At 42.3% G+C, this 20350-nt stretch overlaps 1 protein-coding gene across 1 annotated transcript in view; it reads left to right on the forward strand.

The window, feature by feature from the left end:
• Positions 1-20350, forward strand: part of LOC117511515 (solute carrier family 26 member 9-like) — a 44692-nt gene that overhangs the window by 16261 nt on the left and 8081 nt on the right. Inside the window, 9 exon segments of the mRNA XM_034171527.1 lie at positions 3518-3569; positions 3571-3626; positions 3754-3929; positions 4022-4186; positions 4268-4420; positions 4531-4613; positions 4724-4871; positions 4956-5069; positions 13841-13918. Of these exon segments, the coding sequence (XP_034027418.1) occupies positions 3518-3569; positions 3571-3626; positions 3754-3929; positions 4022-4186; positions 4268-4420; positions 4531-4613; positions 4724-4871; positions 4956-5069; positions 13841-13918 (1025 nt within the window).

Genomic DNA, 20350 nt, shown 5'->3' on the forward strand with positions numbered 1-20350 from the left:
TTTAGCCATTATATAAAACAAATAATGAATGTTTTTACATTCTCTCAATGGAACAAATATTTAATTCTGTGAAAGCTGGAAGATACCATTCATCGAGGTGAAGAATCATGAAATATTCGTACCATTGAACTCAAAAAAATTGAATATTTGTATACTATTTTTCTACTGTATCAAAGACTTATTTCTTGCAATAAAGGGCAAATTAATTATTTAAAAATTATACCATATAGTTGAAGTGTACCTACGATAAAAATTACACACCTGTTCATTCTTTGTAAGTGGGAAAACTTGCAAAATTGAAAGTGGATCATATACTTATTTGACTCACTGTACATCCACTAGCGTGCTGCCTGTGGGGATCCATGGGCTCTAGATTGGGTAGTGTTTATAAAAGAGGTACCTGACATTTTTCAAGGATGGTAATAAATTGTGCAAAATTTCTACAATGAGTTAGAATGGTGTGTGATTCTAGAATCTTTTTAGAACATTTGATGCTAGACCTCAACATTTTTTAGAAGAACTCAACTCATTTATTTCCTGTTAATTATGTATTTTTTAATGTTAATTTACTGTCTTACTGTTTTTATAAATTATTTAGGTTGTTGTTATCATTCATTCATTCATTCATTCATCTTCTACCACTTAGTCCAATTAAGGGTTGCTGGGGGCTGGAGCCTATCCCAGCAGTCATAGAGCGTGAGGCGGGGTACACCCAGGACAGGATGCCAGTCTGTTGCAGGGCCACAAACAGACAAACAAACACAGACACACCCACACACACACCTACGGACAATTTTAAAGAGTCCAATCCACCTAACTGCATGTCTTTGTATGTGGGAGGAAACCGGAGCACCCGGAGGAAACCCACGCAAACACAGGGAGAACATGCAAACTCCACACAGAAAGGCCACGGGAATTGAACCCACGACCGTCTCGCTCTGAGGCAACAGTGCTAACCACTAAGCCATCGTGCTGCCTTGTTGTTATCATATACACACTGTATTATTATTATTATTATTATTATATTTTGTTATTTGGGTTTTTTAAATGGACCACAATGGAAAAAAGTGTTTTCATTTTGTTGTGTCATCTATGTGTTTTTAACTTACAATTATATTATATACGTACATTGAACTTACTGAATAAAATCATACTGTCATGCTTTTAATTGTTGAGCTTATAGGACTAGGTTGTACAATCCCTTTGATAATCAGCTCTTGGTTTAGAATGAGGTAGGGGTAATCGCTTCATTGGGGTCTTCAGGTGGGTGCCCTCCTTCATCAGTGTTTCGTTGAAAGGCCCACGACACCTCCAGAGGGCTCAACAGTGCCACCTGGCATCTCAGGTGTGCCCCCCTCTGCTATACCCCCTCCATTCTCCAGTCCCAGGCAGTGTCAAGGAGAGTCGCTTCTGTCCTTGCAGATGGATTTGCTGGGAGTTGTCCTGCTCTTAAAAAAGAGGTGGTGTTTGAGTGTACTGGTGGAGGGAGAGTATTGTTGGTAGTTCTCCTTCCTTCCAGGGTGACTGCCGGTTGTCATAGGACCTGGTTGTGTCTCCAGGTATAGCAGCCTTGGGACAAACTGGTTTTGCAGCCAGTGAGCATGTGCTTCAGTGTTGCAGTGGTTGGCAAAGCGCACAAGAAGGATTTTCTCCAAACCACTGGCTTAAGTTCTTGGTTGTAGGAAGAACATCATAGGTGGCTCTGATGATGAAGCTGATTTGGCTTCCTTCCATCTCCCAAAGATCCTTCCATGTAAGCTTTCGATGCTCCAGGTTTTCCTAGCTAGTCCACTGGCCCTGTTTGGACTGTGAAACTGCCTTTGCGCATCTGTCTGCCTCCTCTTGTTGCCGCACCTGAGCAACCACAAGCCTTCTCCTTTGGGTTGATGTTGCCTTGTGCCATGTGGGTCGACTTGCCCCAAGTGCAAACACACCTCTTCCATGCTGCACCTGGCCTGCAATGTCTCTATGTCTGAGATCAGATTTTGCCTGATGTACGGCCTCAGATGGGATCCACTTCTTCCCAGTTGCCAGTCTGGGAGCAGCTACTCTGATCTTTTCATCTTGTGACTCAGCTGGGGTCATGTTCAGCCTAACTTTGGTGCATTTAAACTCCTCTGTGAGGCTAGAGACAGGCAATTCCAGGGCACCGTGTCCTGGAATTACCTGTCTCTAGCCTCAATATGTAGATGCCTTTAATATATAGATGATTTACCGCCCCCTGCTGGTTTGGCATGTGAGTCCAAAATGTAAATATCAGTGTCCATTGTTGTTAGCTGTTATATATAGCTTCTCTAAAAATATTAGTCCTATCAGTACTTGGTTTTGGTGCCGTGCATTCTTGACCCACACAGCAAATGTCAGCTCTCAGTTTGTGCGTGGTTAAAATTGTATGCACACATACATGTTTGTCTTTTCTGCATTCTGCTGTATGCAGGTGCTTTTAAGAGATGGTGGCAGAACACATTGAAAACAGTACACATTTCACTCATGGTACCAACATAACACTTAACTCACTCACTTATGGTAAGAGCAACATAACTCTTATCTAAAAACTAAACCAATTGAACTACAAAAACACAATAAAGCAATAACACTAACAACACTGTTAAACTAGCATGAACCACTCACCAATGCTGTATGAGGTTTTCAAATGCAGCTCAAACTCGTCCGATTGTACTTGGAATGCCCATTCATGCGCCATTCGGCTTCATTTGTGCTCTAGTGTGACGGGGAGGTGTGTGCTGGCACGGTCTAGATATTTGGCCAGGATTCAACATGCTCAAACAATTTGAACAAACATTCGAATGCTCTCTGAATTCTTTGACTTGCGTATGGATTACCATATAAATATTACGACTGCAGTCAGTTTGTGGTACGACTGCACCTCGACTACCATTCGACTGTTTTTCAAAACGAGTGCAACACAAGTGTCGAGTGCATGTGACATACTCACATGAATGTGCCGACTGCTGTACGAATGCTGTGCGAGGGGTTTGAATGTAGCTCGAATTTGCCCAAGTGTGGCTCGAATCGTCATTTGTAAGGCATTTGTGCTCGAGTGTGACGGTGGTATACACAGCTGCCGGAATATCTGTCCATCCTGAATGTTTCTCAAATTTTGGCTTTTTTCCCCATTCTGGCTGATTCTGCTTGATTCCTGCTCGTTCCTACTAAGTATGACTGGGCCCTTAGACTGGCCTACACTTTGATACGTGTCTTGTAAAACAGTATCCAGGTTGAAATCTCTTTCAACTGCAAACATGTGTTTGCATGCTAATGCTACACACTTTTTCTTTCATCTCAAAATAACATCTGGTGTAATTAGTGGTGTTCTCCACATGAGAAGTTCTCAGAAAATGTTAATTTCTCTAACCTCTTCCTCTGATGTCTCTCCAGAACATCACCAACTACTGTAATTTATACTTGTCAGACAGAGGCTTGTTTGTTGAGATGTTTTGCCATATTTTATGATGATGTAGTTCATATTTGTTAAAAAGATTTCCGTTCTTTGCAGGAATGGCATCTGCTCTTTTGGGAGAACTTCCACCTATCAACGGTCTCTATTCCTTTCTTTCCCTTGTTCCCTTATTTATTCTTGGGCACAAGTCACCTGATGGTTTTAGGTAAATCAAGGCGCATCTTTGCCAATTTCTCATGATGACAGTGATAACTTTCTAAAACTTCACACCGCAGATTGACTGCACTCTGCTTTCTTTGCAATATTGCAATGAATCTATTTCCTGTCATCAGGTACAGTAGCCGTGTTCAGCTTGATGGTCGGTTTGGTGTGTCTTCAGTTGGCTCCAGAGTCTGACTTCAGTTATTTTAATACCACTCTGAATGCTACAAGAGTGGACACAGACAGGATGAATGAGGCCCGTATGAGAATATCTGGAATGCTGGCGTGCCTCACAGGAGTCATTCAGGTAACAGCCCCAAAATATCCTCATAAATTGTAACCAAACTTCAGCAAGCAGCTTGTCTTAATGTGTAAGTGACTCATTTCATGGCTTTACAGCTCGGCCTCAGTCTTACACAGCTTGGGTTCATCACCATCTATCTGTCAGAAACCTTCATCAGGGGCTTCATGACCACCGCTGGAATCAGGATATTCATTGGGATGTTGAAGTTCATTTTTGATATTAAGGTGCCGCCTTTTAAAGATCCAGCAGCTGATGTCTTTGTAAGTCACTCAGAGTTACACCTACGATTCTTTGCTTGTAAATCAAACTTATTTAATTCTGTTTTCATCCATTTCTGGCAGACCTTCATTCATATTTTAACATCCATTCTTGAGACCAATGTAGCCTCCCTACTGTTTGCTGTGGTCACTATTGTTGTCCTGGTTCCAGTGAAGGAGCTGAGTGAACGCTACCGCCATAAGTTGCCTTTTCCAATTCCTGTCCACATCGTTATTGTAAGTTCTTCAGTTATTTCTTTCAGTACACAAAAGTGCACTTTCATTTCTGCCTGATTTGATCTAGAACTGGTGGAGGAGGTTAATCACTTTCATTTTGTCCTGCAAAGGTGATCGTGGCCACAGCTATTTCAGGTTCTCTCAATCTTCCAGAGATTTACCATATGGATGTAGTGGGAGAAGTCCCTTTGGGGTAAAGCACACACATGAATGAAATCTGAGTTCATCATTGGTTCAGTTCTTAAAATGTAACATAAACCTGTCAAATGTTTATGTCTTTGAGGTCACTAACTTATTTCTCAGGATTCAAGCACCTGTGTTGCCACAAGTGAGTATGTGGAGCGACATGTTGGGTCCTGCCTTCTCGTTAGCAATATTGGGGTACGTCAGTGTCTACACTTCAGGCAGGATGCTGTCAGCCCTGCATGGCTATGATGTGGATCCCAACCAGGTAAAAAGGAAACAAAGAACAGAGCTCTTTTGAGTTTTAAAATAGTCAACATTTTGAAATTAAATTCTGTGTATCCCTTTATAGGAAATGTTGGCTCTTGGCTGCAGCAATTTCTTTGGGTCCTTCTTCCAGAGCCAAGCAGTTAGTTGTGTCTTGTCTGTCACTTTGGCGATAGACAGTGGCGGGGGAACATCACAGGTGAGTGTTGCTGTCTCACTGTAAGCATTCAGAACTGTTTTTTAGGCCGAGGTATAAGTGTCAAAGACTGTAAGCCTTCATTCAAACCCAACAAATCCTCTGTTTGTCTTTAACTGCACTGAAGTGCCAGTGGGGGCACTCTTTCATCAAATGGAAAAAAAAGGAAAACAATGGGAGACATTCTACACAGCAAATTTATCACTGTTAAATTTCCAGTGTTCAGGCATATCAGTGCAAATGTGAAGATTGTGCTGTTAATTACAACCAAATTGATGCCACATTGGTGTGACAGCACAGTGTAAAATCACAAAGTGTTCATTCACTTTTCTGCAGGTGTTGAACTCCACCCATGAATGAGAGAGAAATAAAAAAGTAGAAATGTCTTGATGTCCAATATAATTATTGGCAGTAGTGGGCACAGTTACGATCCTCTACTAATTAGAGAAGCTAAATATTTTGTTAGAGGATTAACTTTTCAGCTAACTTTCTTCAAAAAAACATCAGTGGACCAATTAGCTTGCGCTAAATTTTATTTCACTAATGTTTTCATAGTTTGTAATGGTGAAAAACATTTGTGAACCCTAAAATCATACATGTTGGTTCCTGTCTGCAACATATTTTGCAGCAGTCAGACAGCTGAGAGGAGCTGAGCTCAACTCTACCCCAGCAGAATGGAGCTGGCTGCCAGGCTGCTGCAAAAAAACAACAACAACAAAAAAAACAGAAGTCATTTGTCCAGCCGTGAGGCAGACGTCCAGAAAGGAAAGCATGTTTTACTTATGGTTTTGATTTACAACCCCAATTCCAATGAAGTTGGGACGTTGTGTGAAATGGAAATAAAAACAGAATACAATGATTTGCAAATCCTCTTCAACATATATTCAATTGAATACACCTCAAAGACAAGATATTTAATGTTCAAACTGATAAACTTTATTGTTTTTGTGCAAATATTTGCTCATTTTGAAATGGATGCCTACAACATGTTTAAAAAAGCTGGGACAGTGGTATGTTTACCACTGTGTTACATCACCTTTCCTTCTAACAACACTCAATAAACGTTTGGGAACTGAGGACATTAATTGTGAGTGTCATGACTGGGTATAAAAAGAGCATCTCCAAAAGGCTCAACCATTCACAAGCAAATACGGGGCGAGGATCACCACTTTGTGAACAATTGCATGAAAAAATAAAATAATCAGAAGATTCAGAGAATCTGGAGAACTTTCTCCACGTAAGCGGCAAGGCCAAAAACCAACATTGACGGCCCGTGACCTTTGATCCCTTGGATGGCACTGCATTATGAACCGACATCATTGTGTAAAGGATCTTACCGCGTGGGCTCAGGAACACTTCAGAAAACCATTGTCAGTTAAAACAGTTCATTGCTACATCTGCAAGTGCAAGTTAAAACTCTACCATGCAAAGCAAAAGCCATACATCAGCAACATCCAGAAACACCGCCACCTTCTCTGGGCCCAGATTGTTTTTGGACATCGCGGACGTCGTGTCCTCTGGACACAAGAGAAAAAAGACCATCCAGATTGTTACCAGAGCAAAGTTTAAAAGCCAGCATTTGTGACGGTATGGGGGCGTGTTAGTGCCCCCATACTGTTCATCAGTTTGAACATTAAATCTTGTCTTTGTGGTGTATTCAATTGAATATAGGTTGAAGAGGATTTGCAAATCATTGTATTGTGTTTTTATTTTCATTTTACACAACATCTCAACTTCATTGTGACGTGGCTCGTCTTTAGTCTTCTCAGGATGTCATCTTTTAGATAACACAAACTAATTGCAAGTGATATGCTAGAAAAGGACACACTTTAGAATAATTCAGCCTTAAGCAAGATAAAATGCACAGAGTTTTTAAGTTTATTTAAGCCTTCAACACAGCGCTTAGACAAACTGAGTCCTCTAGAGAGACTGAATATGACAACCGCGCTCGTCTATTTATTGGAGACCCGCAGGCATCGCTCCTCCTTCAACTTTTTTATTTATTTCATTCCCAAGACATGGTTTTCTATTGGAAGCGTCCTCTAGTGAACCCTAAGCAGGTGTTAGGCCATTATTTCAATGTGACAAACGCTCCCATTAAAGCATGAAGGATTTACAACTGATTTTTTTAAAAGACCTTCAGCCACAGGTGCAGCTGGCCTGAGGCCCCCCCCCCCGCACGTGGCCTCAGTCACACGTGCAGCTGGCCTGAGGCCCCTGCACGTGGCCTGCGGGAAAGCACCTAAAAGGCCTTGGAAAGCCCCTGACAGACTGAATGACTAATAGAGCCCTTTTTTTGGGTTGAACACCTGCTAGTTCAACCAGAGGACATACAGTTCGGATCAGGACACTGATAGTTCATCACAGTTCAAATATGGACCTAAAAATTCTTCTACAATTGGAATTGGGGTTGTATACATCAGATTTTTATTTCATTTTCCTCAAAATCAGTAGCACGATGTGGTGCAGCTCCTCCCATGGAACACAATGGGCCTCATGTATCAATGTTGTGCACTTGTGGCGTAAATTTACGGCGTAAACGTGAAATACACCAAAGTCGGCGTGACATGTATAAAGCAGTGCGCACCTGTCCATTTCTGGCGTACGCCTAACGTGATCTTGATAAATGCGGCGGGTGGAAACGATCGTAATTATAATAAACACGCCCATAAATATTCAGACTCCGCTTCAGACACACCCTCATTTTACGACATGGAAGCCGGAAAGACGGCAATGAAAAAGAACTCCACCAATCACGACGCATGCCAATAGAGTGTCAAAAGCGGCCGTCGTATCAATTGTTTTGTAGTATATAATCAATAAAGTGTTACAGTGGTCCCTCATTAATCGCTGGAGTTACGTTCTAAAAAGTAATAGCCAGTAATACGTGAAACCGCGACGTAGTCAGCGTTATTTTTTACAATTATTATATACGTTTCAAAGCTGTAAAACCCCTCACTACACAGTTTATACACTTTCTCAATCAGGCATGAACATTTTCTCACTTTTCTCTCGTGTGTAAACACTCTCAAAGTTCAAACCTTAGTAGGAAAATAATACCAAACTGTTTTCAGGCCCAAACATTTGTTTGAGAAATAAAAATAGAACGTTTTCCTATAAATAATTATGATGGCATTTAGAACTAACGAATTCATTTTAACGATCAACGAACGAGGTTGGACACATAAGAAATTATTAATAGTGACTGACCAATATTTCACAGATCGGGCCTCTGCGTCCTGGCGCTGCGCCCTTTCCCACTCACACCTGGCTGCAGGTGTTTGTTTCCGTGTGACAAACACAGTTATGAGTAGTTGTTGGCGCTCTTTTCTCTTCTGGGCAACAAGATTCTTATAAACAGATACGCAGAACACAGAACACTGTAAAAACAAAGGCATGCAAAATTGGACTAAATACTCCGCGAGACTCCGAGGCCACGACAGGTGAACGGCATTATAGCGAGGGACCACTGTATTCTCTTTTCACATGTCGATAATTCTTGACATGTGGATATTTGCTCGCTCAATTAATAAGACACGCCTAATCTGTCAAATTTCTTTATTTTTTAAATGTATTTCTGTATTTATTTTATTGTGACAACCGAATGGAGACGACAAAACCTTGTTGCAGCACGGGCGAATTAAGGGAATGACGAAACTACAGTTGTTATTATCAATTTCATAGTCTAAAACGATCACACCACATGAAGTTAAGCTCAGCTCTGCTCTGGCTCCAGGCTCGAAGTCTGGAGAAAAAGGCGAGCAGCGCTTTCCTTCCTGTCTGCGCTGTGACCATGGATCGTGCTCCATAACAATCCCGCAAAGGCGGGATTTGTATTGATTATTATGTAGTATAATCAGGAAAGTGTTATTTATGTAACATATGCATTGATTTGTATAATGGCACTGTTTATCATGTTGATCATCTTCAGTTTTATGTGGATTCCAGCGCTGGTTCATTTTGGTATATATTTACACCACCTCTCGACCTGGTGTATATTTTCAGCGCAATGTACGCCAACAACCACATTGATAAATGCCAAGTAGTGCAGCCGTTTTGGCGTACACCCCATATACGCTCAAATATCGCCGTATGCAACGTTGATACATGAGGCCCAATGAGAGCAGCTGCAGCAGCGTGAGCTGCTGTTCCTGCTCGACAGACACCTTCGCGTGCACGAACCATCGTGCTGGCGTCGTGCATGCCTGCTCGTCGGTGCGGTTTCATGGTGTGCTAATTTCGAACTGTTTTGTGCTGTTTCGCAGTTTTCGTCCACACATCGTCCACAATTCGGGGGCCATAATGGACGTAAAAATATAACGTTAATATGAGCGTTCTCTTCTTCCAGCATGTCCTGACTGTGTCACGGATGTGTACCTCCACTAGATCCCATTCAAGGAGCACAAAGGAAATATTGTTGTGTGCAATGTCTGTGGCATGCATACATCTTGTGAACTAGACATGAACATTGCACAAACAAACTGACAGCACTGTGTTCTATGGATTTTGACCTTGGGGGTGGGAGTTGGAGGAGACAGATTTCCCATAATGCCATTTGGTGCGTGTGTTGGTTCACGCTCAAACCTTCAGAATTAGCACATTACTTTAAAATATATGTGTGATATTTTCACTTTGTAAAAATGACAGAGCTACTGTTAATGTTGATAAACTGTCCAGAATTAGTTTTTTATAAATGAAACCATGAGTGAAAAGTGCTTTGCATTTGATGTCTCCTGCCACCGTCTGTATTGTTGTGTGTGAAAAGTAAGTGACATGTCTTTGCTGCAGCTGACAGGGTGAATAAAGACAAAAGCCCTGACTTGGTTGTTTCAGGTTTGTGATTGCCTTTGAATTTCCTCAGAAGCCCCTGCGGTGCTTAAACTCGAAACTGGCTACCAGTAGCTGACAGTGTACTGAGTCAATACTAAAGGTTAGCATTTAGCTGTAACTTATGCTAATTTTTTAGCAGTTTAGCATTAAAAAAGTTAACGTTTCAGTTAGCGGATTAGCTGTTATCGAAGCTAAATTTTCATTTAGCTGTGCCCACCACTGATCCTCTGTGCATTTGCAGATATTAATGAGACAAATAACTCCATAGCAAATTAGCTCTGAGTTCCTGGAAGTTAGCATGGATGCTAACATCCACAAAATGCCGTGTAAATGACTCTAAAGGTGTTATCAGGTTACAGAAACAGTGTTTTCAATTTTAGAAGTGTTCATTCTCACTAGCTTCTACAGAATATATAACAAATAGGTTACATTTACACACAAACGAAACAGAGTTTTGCAACCAGCTACCAGCCTGTGATGTCACCATGCTAAGTCTGTGAAATGTCTTGTAAATAAGTTAGGTTATTTACAAGTTAGGTTCCAAAAGCAGCGTTTTCAGGTTTAGAAGTGTTTATTTCTCTCTAGCTTTTACATAATATATGATAGATATGTATATAAACACACAAAACTAAGTGGTTTTGGAGAGACCAGCCACTGATGTCACGGTGCAGCTCTACTCTGATTGGCTGTCACCCCTGCCACTCAAACACAAAATGGAACAGATTGAAACAAAATGTGACCTTTTAATCTCTTAAAATACCTCTTAAAATAGGTCAGCCATATTTGAACTTGGCCAAGGACTGTGTCCCAAGAATGTTCCCTGTGAATTTGAAGACTCTGGCAGTAATAGGACTGGACTTATGCTGAGCACAGACACACAGACAGACGGATGGAGGGACGCAAAGTATTCGCAATGCCCAATGACCATATTTGATGGCCTCGGGTAATAATTGCTGTTTTTTAAATTTGCATTTTCCATACGTCCCAACTTTTTTCTGAATCAAGGTTGTAAATGTGTTTTTTAGTAACCTATGTTCGAACTGTGGCAACATAGACCTGATAAAACCCAGACTCCACAGAAACAGACTGTAGGCACAGTTCAAACCTACAGCTTACTGGTTATGACTCAGTGGCCCTTCCAAGAGATGACCACAGATAACAGATTACTTTATCCCATCATTTGTCATTTAATTATAAACAGTACAGAGTTGAATTAACACTGTGTAATGCACATCTAATATTAAAGTGTGCATCACCAGTAAATAAAATGTCAAATGAAATGACTATGATAAATAAATAAAGACTCATGAAAATATTGATGTATTTCATTTTATTTTTGATGTCATATGCACCTAGAAATTAAGTCATAAACATGGGAAAATTAGCTTGATTTCTCTGCTTGTGATAAATGCTCAGAAACCTCAAGTTGTCAGGAATATGAACTTTGGTGACATTATCTCCGCCCACACCCCGAAAATTAATGGGGGAAGTCATAATTTTTTTACAGCGTGAAATCTGTTTTTTATGTGCTTTGATAATGAATACGTCAAAACTGTTAAAATGTGTGTTTTGCAAGGATGAAGTCACACGACTATTGTTGCAAATTAGATGGATAGATTTTCCCAAGGTAATATTCTGAGGAGGAAAATGAGAGGTTTTTTAACAAGTCCAGCTGGGACAGAGCAGAGGTGAAGCCAACCAGAATGTGAGAATGGTCTTCAAAAACGGATCTAACCACGGTTATCCTTTACCTTTGTGAACTCTAACAAAGCATGTTGCCTTGTGGAATCAGCCGTGTTTGTGGTTTGTGCTGCAGCGTTGTGTCACACGAAGTTAAGCTAAGATGCTATGTGCTGGATGCCGGTGAGTCTCCCTGAGGAACCCGCTTCTATGATCATGAGTTGGACAGTCGTACAATGAGTTATCGCTGTTAACAGGAGAACTGTGACATAGACTAGCATCCAGATGTTTCGCGTTATTGGCTAAGATGAGCTAAACCGATGGCTAAGCTAAGCAAAGCCACCAGGAGAAGTCCAAAGGAGGGTGTAGAGGAACGCTGTTTTCTTGTGAAGAAAAGACAGTGCCACACAGTGGAATTGCACATGGTTCTGTGTGTGAACACAACAGGAGTGAAATCAGAGACACCACTTTCAAGGAATGGAATCACTATCATTCAGTCTTATTGAGACGTATCTGATGTTTTATTTTTTTTGTTGCTTTGTTTTTTCTGAACACACTGTGGGTTTACAAAGAGGCAGCGACAGACAGACAGACAGACAGACAGACAGATAGATAGATAGATAGATAGATTTATTGTCATGACAAGTGCAGCAAAACGTCTTCACACCCAGTCACCTCAGACAAAGATACAATGAATCCACAATTATTAAAAGTTGAACGTAATAATGGCACATATCAGAATTAAAACAACCATAAATATACATTTGATTGCTGATGTACGCTAAACTTTAAGACAGTCCATCATCTGAACTGATGCACTGTGAGTGTGTGTGTGTGTGTGTGTGGGGGGGGGGGGGGGGGGGGGGAGTTGCAGCAGTGCCCCTTGCAGCTGCAAGCTTGGGGGGAGCAGCAGGGTGGAGGCAAAGGGTGGGTGGTAGGGGAGGGGGAGAGAGAGGTGGCATGCGTCATTTATGAAGATGAGTTTGTATCAGATAGATGAGTTTGTATCAGTTTCTGTCAGTGTGTGCATAATGTCTGGAGTTGCCTTGACAACATCAGACTGTTGGGGACAGCAGAAGATAAAGATCTGAATGGTTCACCAAGGCTGTAGAAATTCTTCTGGAGAAAAACAGCGGGGCGTTTTGACCTTCAGAGGCTGATAAGCCTGCCATGTTTAGGGTTGAGCAGAAAAACACATTTGCAGCTCCTCTGACCGACCAAATTCAATTTATGAGAATTCCCTGGTCTCCGACATCTTCCTTTGCAAGGTGTACATTATGTTTTCCAACTTACATCTTAGTTCAAGGGTTAACGCAGTCTGAGACTGTATCGCCTATCCATCATTAATCATGATGGACAGGTGAGGGGTCATGGTTCTGGTAGCAGCCGTTTTTCCAATTCTCCGGTAGGTCAGGGCAGCACATACACCAATAAGCAACAGCCCTTCTCCAATAAAACCAAATATAAATAAGTATTCGACATCCTACACAGAGAGTGGTACCAAGCACGCAACATGCCACTTCTCCCAGGTGTCGAGGACATATCTCGCAGGGTAGGTTCCATCTGGGTATGCAGGGTTCCCCAGCACTGAATTTCTTGTTGAACAAATGGTGTCAATAGCGTTCAGAGACCAGCTGATCAATTCCATGGTTAATCCAAATATAGTTTGAAGAATTCACAGAAGTAGGGACTTTGAAGGTTGAAGCAAAGACAGAGGAGAGAGGAGGAGATACGACCACCCTCACCGGAGTCCCAAGCTCAACAGACAAATGTTGATCGTAAAATACAAATATTTAATTTGAAAACCAAATTAAAGCCATATTAAAGTCATATTACAACTGGAGACAAAAATAACCTGGATTGACTGTGTGTACTGGAGTAAAACATGAAGTGGACTGTATCTGAATACAGGTGGAGTGACCTTCAGACAGCTAACAGTCAGCACCTGAGGTTACATCACCTTTATGGCTTAAAACAGCTCTGAATCTCTGTGCATTTTTCAGATGCTGTCTGGCTAATTTTATTTTTATCAACTACATCAGGACTTGCAGAAGTGGAAGTCATGATTAATAATCTGGTATACTGTATAATTTTTTAAAAGATAGTGCTGATTGATGTGAGATATGCCCTTCAAGGGGTAACACCAGTGAGGTGTAAATTCAGTTGAAATGAACACCAAACCTAAACAGTCAACATTGAAATGTCTTAACACTGGAAATTTAGCACTAACCAACTGCAAACAACTCTGCTGCTGTCTTTTATAGATTGCTAACCTGTCCGTGATGGTGGTCATCCTGATTACACTGCTTTTCTTGGGAGTCTACCTGAAACCACTACCAAAAGTAGGTGAACATACTGATGTGAATTTTATTTGAGTGTACGAGGTATGTCCAAAAAGTATCAGACCTTTTTATTTTTTGCAAAAACCATATGGATTTGAATCACGTGTGATTGCATCAGCCAAGCTTGAACCTTCGTGCACATGCCTGAGTTTTTTCACGCCTGTCGGTTGCATCATTCGCCTGTGAGCAGGCTTTGTGTGAGCAGTGGTCCACACCTCTCGTCAGATTTTTATTGCGAATAAATGTCTGAATGATTTGGAGCTTTGATGTATCAATTTTTTTCCAGAAACTGTGAGAGACCTCCAGGTAGACACCGTTCGTAAAATTAATATGGCTTTCAGGGACGATTTTGTGGGGATTACACAGATTAAGGAGTGTTACTGCTGCTTTAAGGATGGCCCACAACTGCTGAGAGCGCGCCGCGCTCCCAGCGCCGATCGACAGGCTCACATCCCGCTGAAACAACCAGATCATTTCCAACGTGAAGGCTTTGTTGATCCGGGACGTCGTCTGACTTTCACAAAAAGGCAGAAGGCGTGGACATCAGCACTTTTTCGGCACATTCCATTGTTACAGGAGTTTTTTTCATGGAAAGAAAAGCGGAGGGACACGCCACGGAGCAGTTCATTACGCGGCACAAAACCACCTCCGTGTTGGTCTCACAGGATGGCTTTCAGGTGGATTTCAGATGGCTGTCGGTGGGTTTTCAGTCGTGTGACTAACCGAGAAATTGTGCATGAGCTGGACATGCCAGAACATGTCCTGTGAGGCTTCATCACGGCGTTGCTTTGCGCCATGTGGCTCCACCGCGACACGCGGAACTCCTCTGCACGTCTGTCTCAATGTGCCGAAAAAGTGCTGATGTCCACGTCTTTTCACAATTCCTGTGCTAGTCAGACGACATACCGGATCAAGACAGCGTCCAGTTTAGAAATGAACGGCACATTCCACTGTTACAGGAGGTTTTGTCATGGAAAGAGGAGCGGAGGAATTCCGCACGTTGCGGTGGAGCCGCATGGCACAAAGCAACACCATGATGAAGCCTCACAGGACATGTTCTGGCATGTCCAGCTCATGCACAATTTCTCGGTTAGTCACACGACTGAAAACCCACCGACAGCCGTCTGAAATCCACCTGAAAGCCGTCCTGTGAGACCAACACAGAGGTGGTTTTGTGCCGCGTAATGAACTGCTCCGTGGCGTGTCCCTCCGCTTTTCTTTCCATGAAAAAAACTCCTGTAACAGTGGAATGTGAAAAGCCATATTAATTTTCCGAACGGTGTCCACCTGGAGGTCTCTCACAGTTTCTGGAAAAAAATTGATGCAGCAAAGCTCCAAATCGTTCAGACATTTATTCGCAATAAAAATCCGACGAGAGGGGTGGACCACTGCTCACACAAAGCCTGCTCACAGGCGAATGACGCAACCGACAGGCGTGAAAACACTCACGCATGCGCACAAAGGTTCAAGCTTGGCTGATGCAATCACGTGATTCAAATCCATATGGTTTTTGCAAAAAATAAAAAGGTCCGATACTTTTTGGACAGACCTCGTATTTCGGACAGTGAGACAATGTTTACAACTTGCTTCTGTAAACCACCACAACAAAGTTGAAATTAAATAATCAAGCTGGGTTTGAAGTGTAGACTTTCAACTTTATTTTGTTTTACTTATAGGCTTCTGTAGCTGTAGCTTTGGCCGTATGAGCATAAAAATAGGAAAAACAATGTGACCTACTGACCTCTTAGAGTATTCCTGGGGCTATAGCTCCTGACATTGCCTGCCACCTCAGGCTGCTGACGCTGCAGAAGGGTAGACAGACTAAGAAACATGACATGAGATACAGTCACATAGTTATTCACGTCGGTGCCAATGATTGTTGTATGGCTAGGGGGCCTGGCTGCCTTTTTGTTTCTGTCTTTTGTTTTTCCTTCCAGGTGGCTTGCATGTGGGACTGAGTGGCTGTGTAGCTGAGTTTATCAGGACCTCACCCTGATCACCTGCGGCTCATCAGGACTCACAGCTGTGGTGCATCTACATGGATTGGAACATGGTGGCATTTAAGACTGGAGTACACAGTGTGTTTTTGCCAGAGACTCGACCTTGTGACCAGACGGGTGAGATCGTCGTCTCGGGAGCCATCTCATCATCAGTGGATGCAGAGAACGTCCAGGTTTGATGCATGGTCTGTGAAAGAGGAGAGGGTGAGGTCTCATGCTCGTCAGCACACTTCCTGAGGTACGTTAGATTTTGTGACTAACATTTATACAGTCAGTAAATGTGGTGTCCCTCACACCTTATTATATTGAGCTGTATGTTGGTCGTTTAAATCAGCTTCCGCTGCAGTGAGTTTGTGAACTGGATGTTCCATGCCTGCAGGGTGGGAAGCAGATTAGTAATTAAGCCAGGAAGTGTTTGCTGTTTGTGCACCTTTGAGCGTTCTCTCTGTGTGTTGAGTGTGGACTCACATAATGATTCCTTCTTTCACAGACTCGGTTTGTCGCGGCCACCTGGGGGGTGTCGGCGGGGTCCTTGGGTCCGAACCAGTTCTAGCTCCGGACCGTTAGCGCTGCTGGGAGCGCACCGCAATCCACCACGCCAGACCGCGCACTTTTATATTTTTCACAGCACTGTTATGTTCATTAAACTCTGTTATCCATTGTACCGTGCTCTGCTTATTTTATACTGGGTCCTTCAAACGCTGATCGGTTCTCCGGGCTGCGTCCGACACATAACGAATGATGTCAGGATGAAGCATTCAGAAGTCACAAAAATTGATATAGAGAGGACTTGTTATCTTGCCAGAAAGATGTTTTGGCATTGATTCGTAGCTTCTGGTCCCCTCCCCTCCTGGGGTAATGATGAGGCGTTTAGCAGGCTGACTTCATTAAATAGGTGGCTGGCACAGTTTGGTAGACAGCAAAGCTTTAGTTTTATTGATAACTGGTCTTTGTTTTGGGGTCGCCATGACTTGCTGATGCCAGACAACCTTTTTCCTACTGGGGAAGGCGCCGCAGTCTTGGATGATGGATGATGGCTGAGTTTTATTGTCGTTGTCCAATCTTGTCTGCAAACATTGATAGAGCTCTACAGGAAGGGTAACATTAGGATTTTACAGCAGGCCAAGTAGCAGGGGATTAGAGACCCTGCAAGGCTTATGACAAATGTGGATGTGGAATCCAATAACTTAGTGGGGAATTTAGTGCAGAAAACCCACTGTGGTGATATTCGATTTTCAGGGAGGGAAATTTATCAGGTTGAGACTGTGGCCTGCTTCCGCAGACGTGTCCTTAAAAATCATAGGGGGGTATGTTTTGACGCTATCTTAGACTATTATTATTCATGGACAACCACCTGTTGTTCGCTCTCCTTTTACAGCACAAGATTTCCTAGATTACTTTGAGAAGAAAACTGAAGACATTAGGTTAAACATATCCCAGCATGCCCTAACCCAGCCACTATGCCCTGCTATTGAGGTGGGTGCCATTACTGAGGTATTACCTAGATTTACAGAATTTGATAGTATCTCACAAGACATGCTGCCGAAACTATTTATTTGATCCTATACCAACAAAATTGTTTAAGGACCTGTGGCCCACTCTTGGGCCGACTGTGCTGGAAATTATTAATCTTTCTTTAACTTCTGCATCTGTTCCTAAATGTTTCAAATCTGCAGTGATTAAACCATTACTTAAGAAACCTAATCTTGACCCGAGTGTATTGAAAAACTATCAGCCGATATCAAATCTATCATTTTGCTCTAAAATTCTGGAAAAAATGGTGTCACGGCAGCTCATGGACTATCTTACTGAGAATAGTCTCTTTGAGCCACTGCAGTCTGCTTTTAGAAAATATCATTCCACAGAGACGGCTCTCACTAAAGTGGTGAATGATCTTCCGCTTACGATGGATTCGGACACCACTACGGTTCTGGTGCTGTTAGATCTCTGTGCTGTTAGATCTCAGTGCTTGATACCATGGATCATCATATTCTACTTGATAGGCTGGAAAATCATTTTGGGATTACTGGGAGTGCCCTTGCATGGTTGACGTCATACTTGACCAGTCGTTCTCACTGTGTTTTGTACAGTAACACTACCTCTAACTTTAGTGACATGAAATTTGGGGTTCCACAGGGGTTCGTCTTAGGCCCCCTGCTTTTCTCCCTTTATATGGCGCCCCTTGGGCACATTTTGGGATTACCTTTCACTGCTATGCTGATGATACTCAGTTATATATGCCGATTACTGCTGGTAATCTCATTCACATAAAATCCTTAGAAGATTGCCTTGCATCAGTGAGAAGTTGGATGTCTAGAAACTTCCTACTTTTAAACTCTGATAAGACTGAAATGATGGTTCTTGGTCCAATGAGACATTGGCATCAATTTGACCAGCTAATGCTTAACCGAGGCTCGTGTGTCATACATCACACTGACAAAGTGAGGAACCTTGGGGTAATTTGGTACCTTGGGGTAATTCTACATTGTCCTTTGACCTCCACATTAGAAATTTTACGAAGACTGCTTTTTTCACCTGCGAAATATAGCGAAGATTCGTCCCATCCTGTCTATGGCTGATGCTGAGACCCTGATCCATGCGTTTGTCTCTTCTAGATTGGACTACTGCAATGTTCTATTTTCTGGTTTACCACAGTCCAGCTTAAGGACTCTCCAATTGGTTCATAATGCTGCAGCCAGACTTTTGACACAAAGCAGAAAGTTCGACCACATTACACCCATTTTGGCATCCCTTCACTGGCTTCCTGTCCCAGTGAGATCAGATTTTAAGGTTCTGCTACTAGTCTATAAAATTGTTCACGGACTGGCACCTCCCTACCTAGCTGACCTATTTAAACCTTACGTACCGGCCCAAGCTTTGCGTTCTCATGGTGCAGGACTACTTTGTGCCCCTAGGGTGAATAAGAAGTCTGCGGGTCACAAAGCTTTCTCTTATTGTGCCCCTGTTCTGTGGAATGATCTCCCTGTGTCAATAAAACAGTCAGATTCTGTGGAAACTTTCAAGTCCAGACTTAAGATGCACTTATTTTCCCTCTCATATAGCTAGCATACTGGTATAGTTTTTACTCTTTTAATTCATTTTATTGGGAAACGGAGCAGGCCGCAGCCTCAGCTTTACCTAAATACTGTGTCTTTTAGTGAAGCTTTGGGCTAGTGGCCGGCAATCACCTTAGTATTTCTTGTTTTTTTTTCTTGATGTCTAATGCTGACAAATTATACTGTATTTCTTGTCTTTCTGATGCCTGGTTCTGTGTTTTCTCTCTGTTTAAGGTGCAGCTCCATCCAGAGATGGGAATTGTATTTGTGCTGGAAACCCCCCTGTCCTGTGCACCAACAGCATTTCCATTATATTTGTTTTGTGAATTGTTTCTGTGAATTGTTCTGTAATTTATGTCTGTAGCATGGCCCAAGCAGAGGGTCACCCCTTTGAGTCTGGTCTGCTTGAGGTTTCCTCCTCAGAGGGAGTTTTTCCTTACCACTGTTGCTCTGGGGGTTAGTAAGGCTAGACCTGACTTGTGTGAAGCATCTTGATGCAACTCTGTTGTGATTTGGCACTATATAAATGAAAATTAATTGAAACTGAAATTGAATTGAAATTATTTGCCTGATCATAAAGATTCCAAAAAGGTATAGTTTGGACAATCTGTGACTGAATGTACAGGGGTCAAATGTTAAAGTTTCTCCATTAATTTTCCTCCAGCTGTATTTGTGCTGAATTTGATGCTTGTATCACCATTTGAAGGATTGTTTCAGTTATCTGCTGCACTAATAAGCCAACAGAGCATGAACCAGCTGCTGTCTGTTAGCTTAAACGTGTATATAAGACAACCCAAATTAAAGGAGAAATGCTGCTTTTAACAACCTGGACCTCATTTCTGGCATAAAATATGGTTGTTTACTCACCAGTATAAGTTTGGTGTGATTAGACGTTCAAACGACGTGTTCAGTTCAAATCTGAAGCAAACATTTTTCTTCTTCTACTATGGTGGATTAGAACTTTTGTGGTACACAGCACTAACTACTGGACAGGAGGAACCTAGCAGTCAAAGTGACTAATTTCAAAATGCAGGTCTTTCAACCTGACGTGTGGTGCCGTAACATGTTGTTCGTCTGTATCCAATCAGATTTCAGGGGAGTCCAGTGAAACCCCGTTCTCCGCTGTCACTCCACTCAGGCCAGGAAGTGTTCAACATTTGACATTTCCTGTTTCACTGTGACTGAAAATTTGGCACTTCCTGTTTGAGTGTGAGTTTACCACTTAGTTCCCGCAAGATTCCATGGGATCTCGTCTGTTAATCCAGGAAGTGTTTGACATTTGAACATTTCCTGTTTTACTGTGGATTTGAAATTTGGCACTTCCTGTGTAGGACGCCCTGTACCATGAGCCAGCTTCATGCCGCTGCACGACGCTA

Source organism: Thalassophryne amazonica, chromosome 6 (assembly GCF_902500255.1).
Source record: "Thalassophryne amazonica chromosome 6, fThaAma1.1, whole genome shotgun sequence".
Classification (NCBI taxonomy): Eukaryota; Metazoa; Chordata; class Actinopteri; order Batrachoidiformes; family Batrachoididae; genus Thalassophryne; species Thalassophryne amazonica.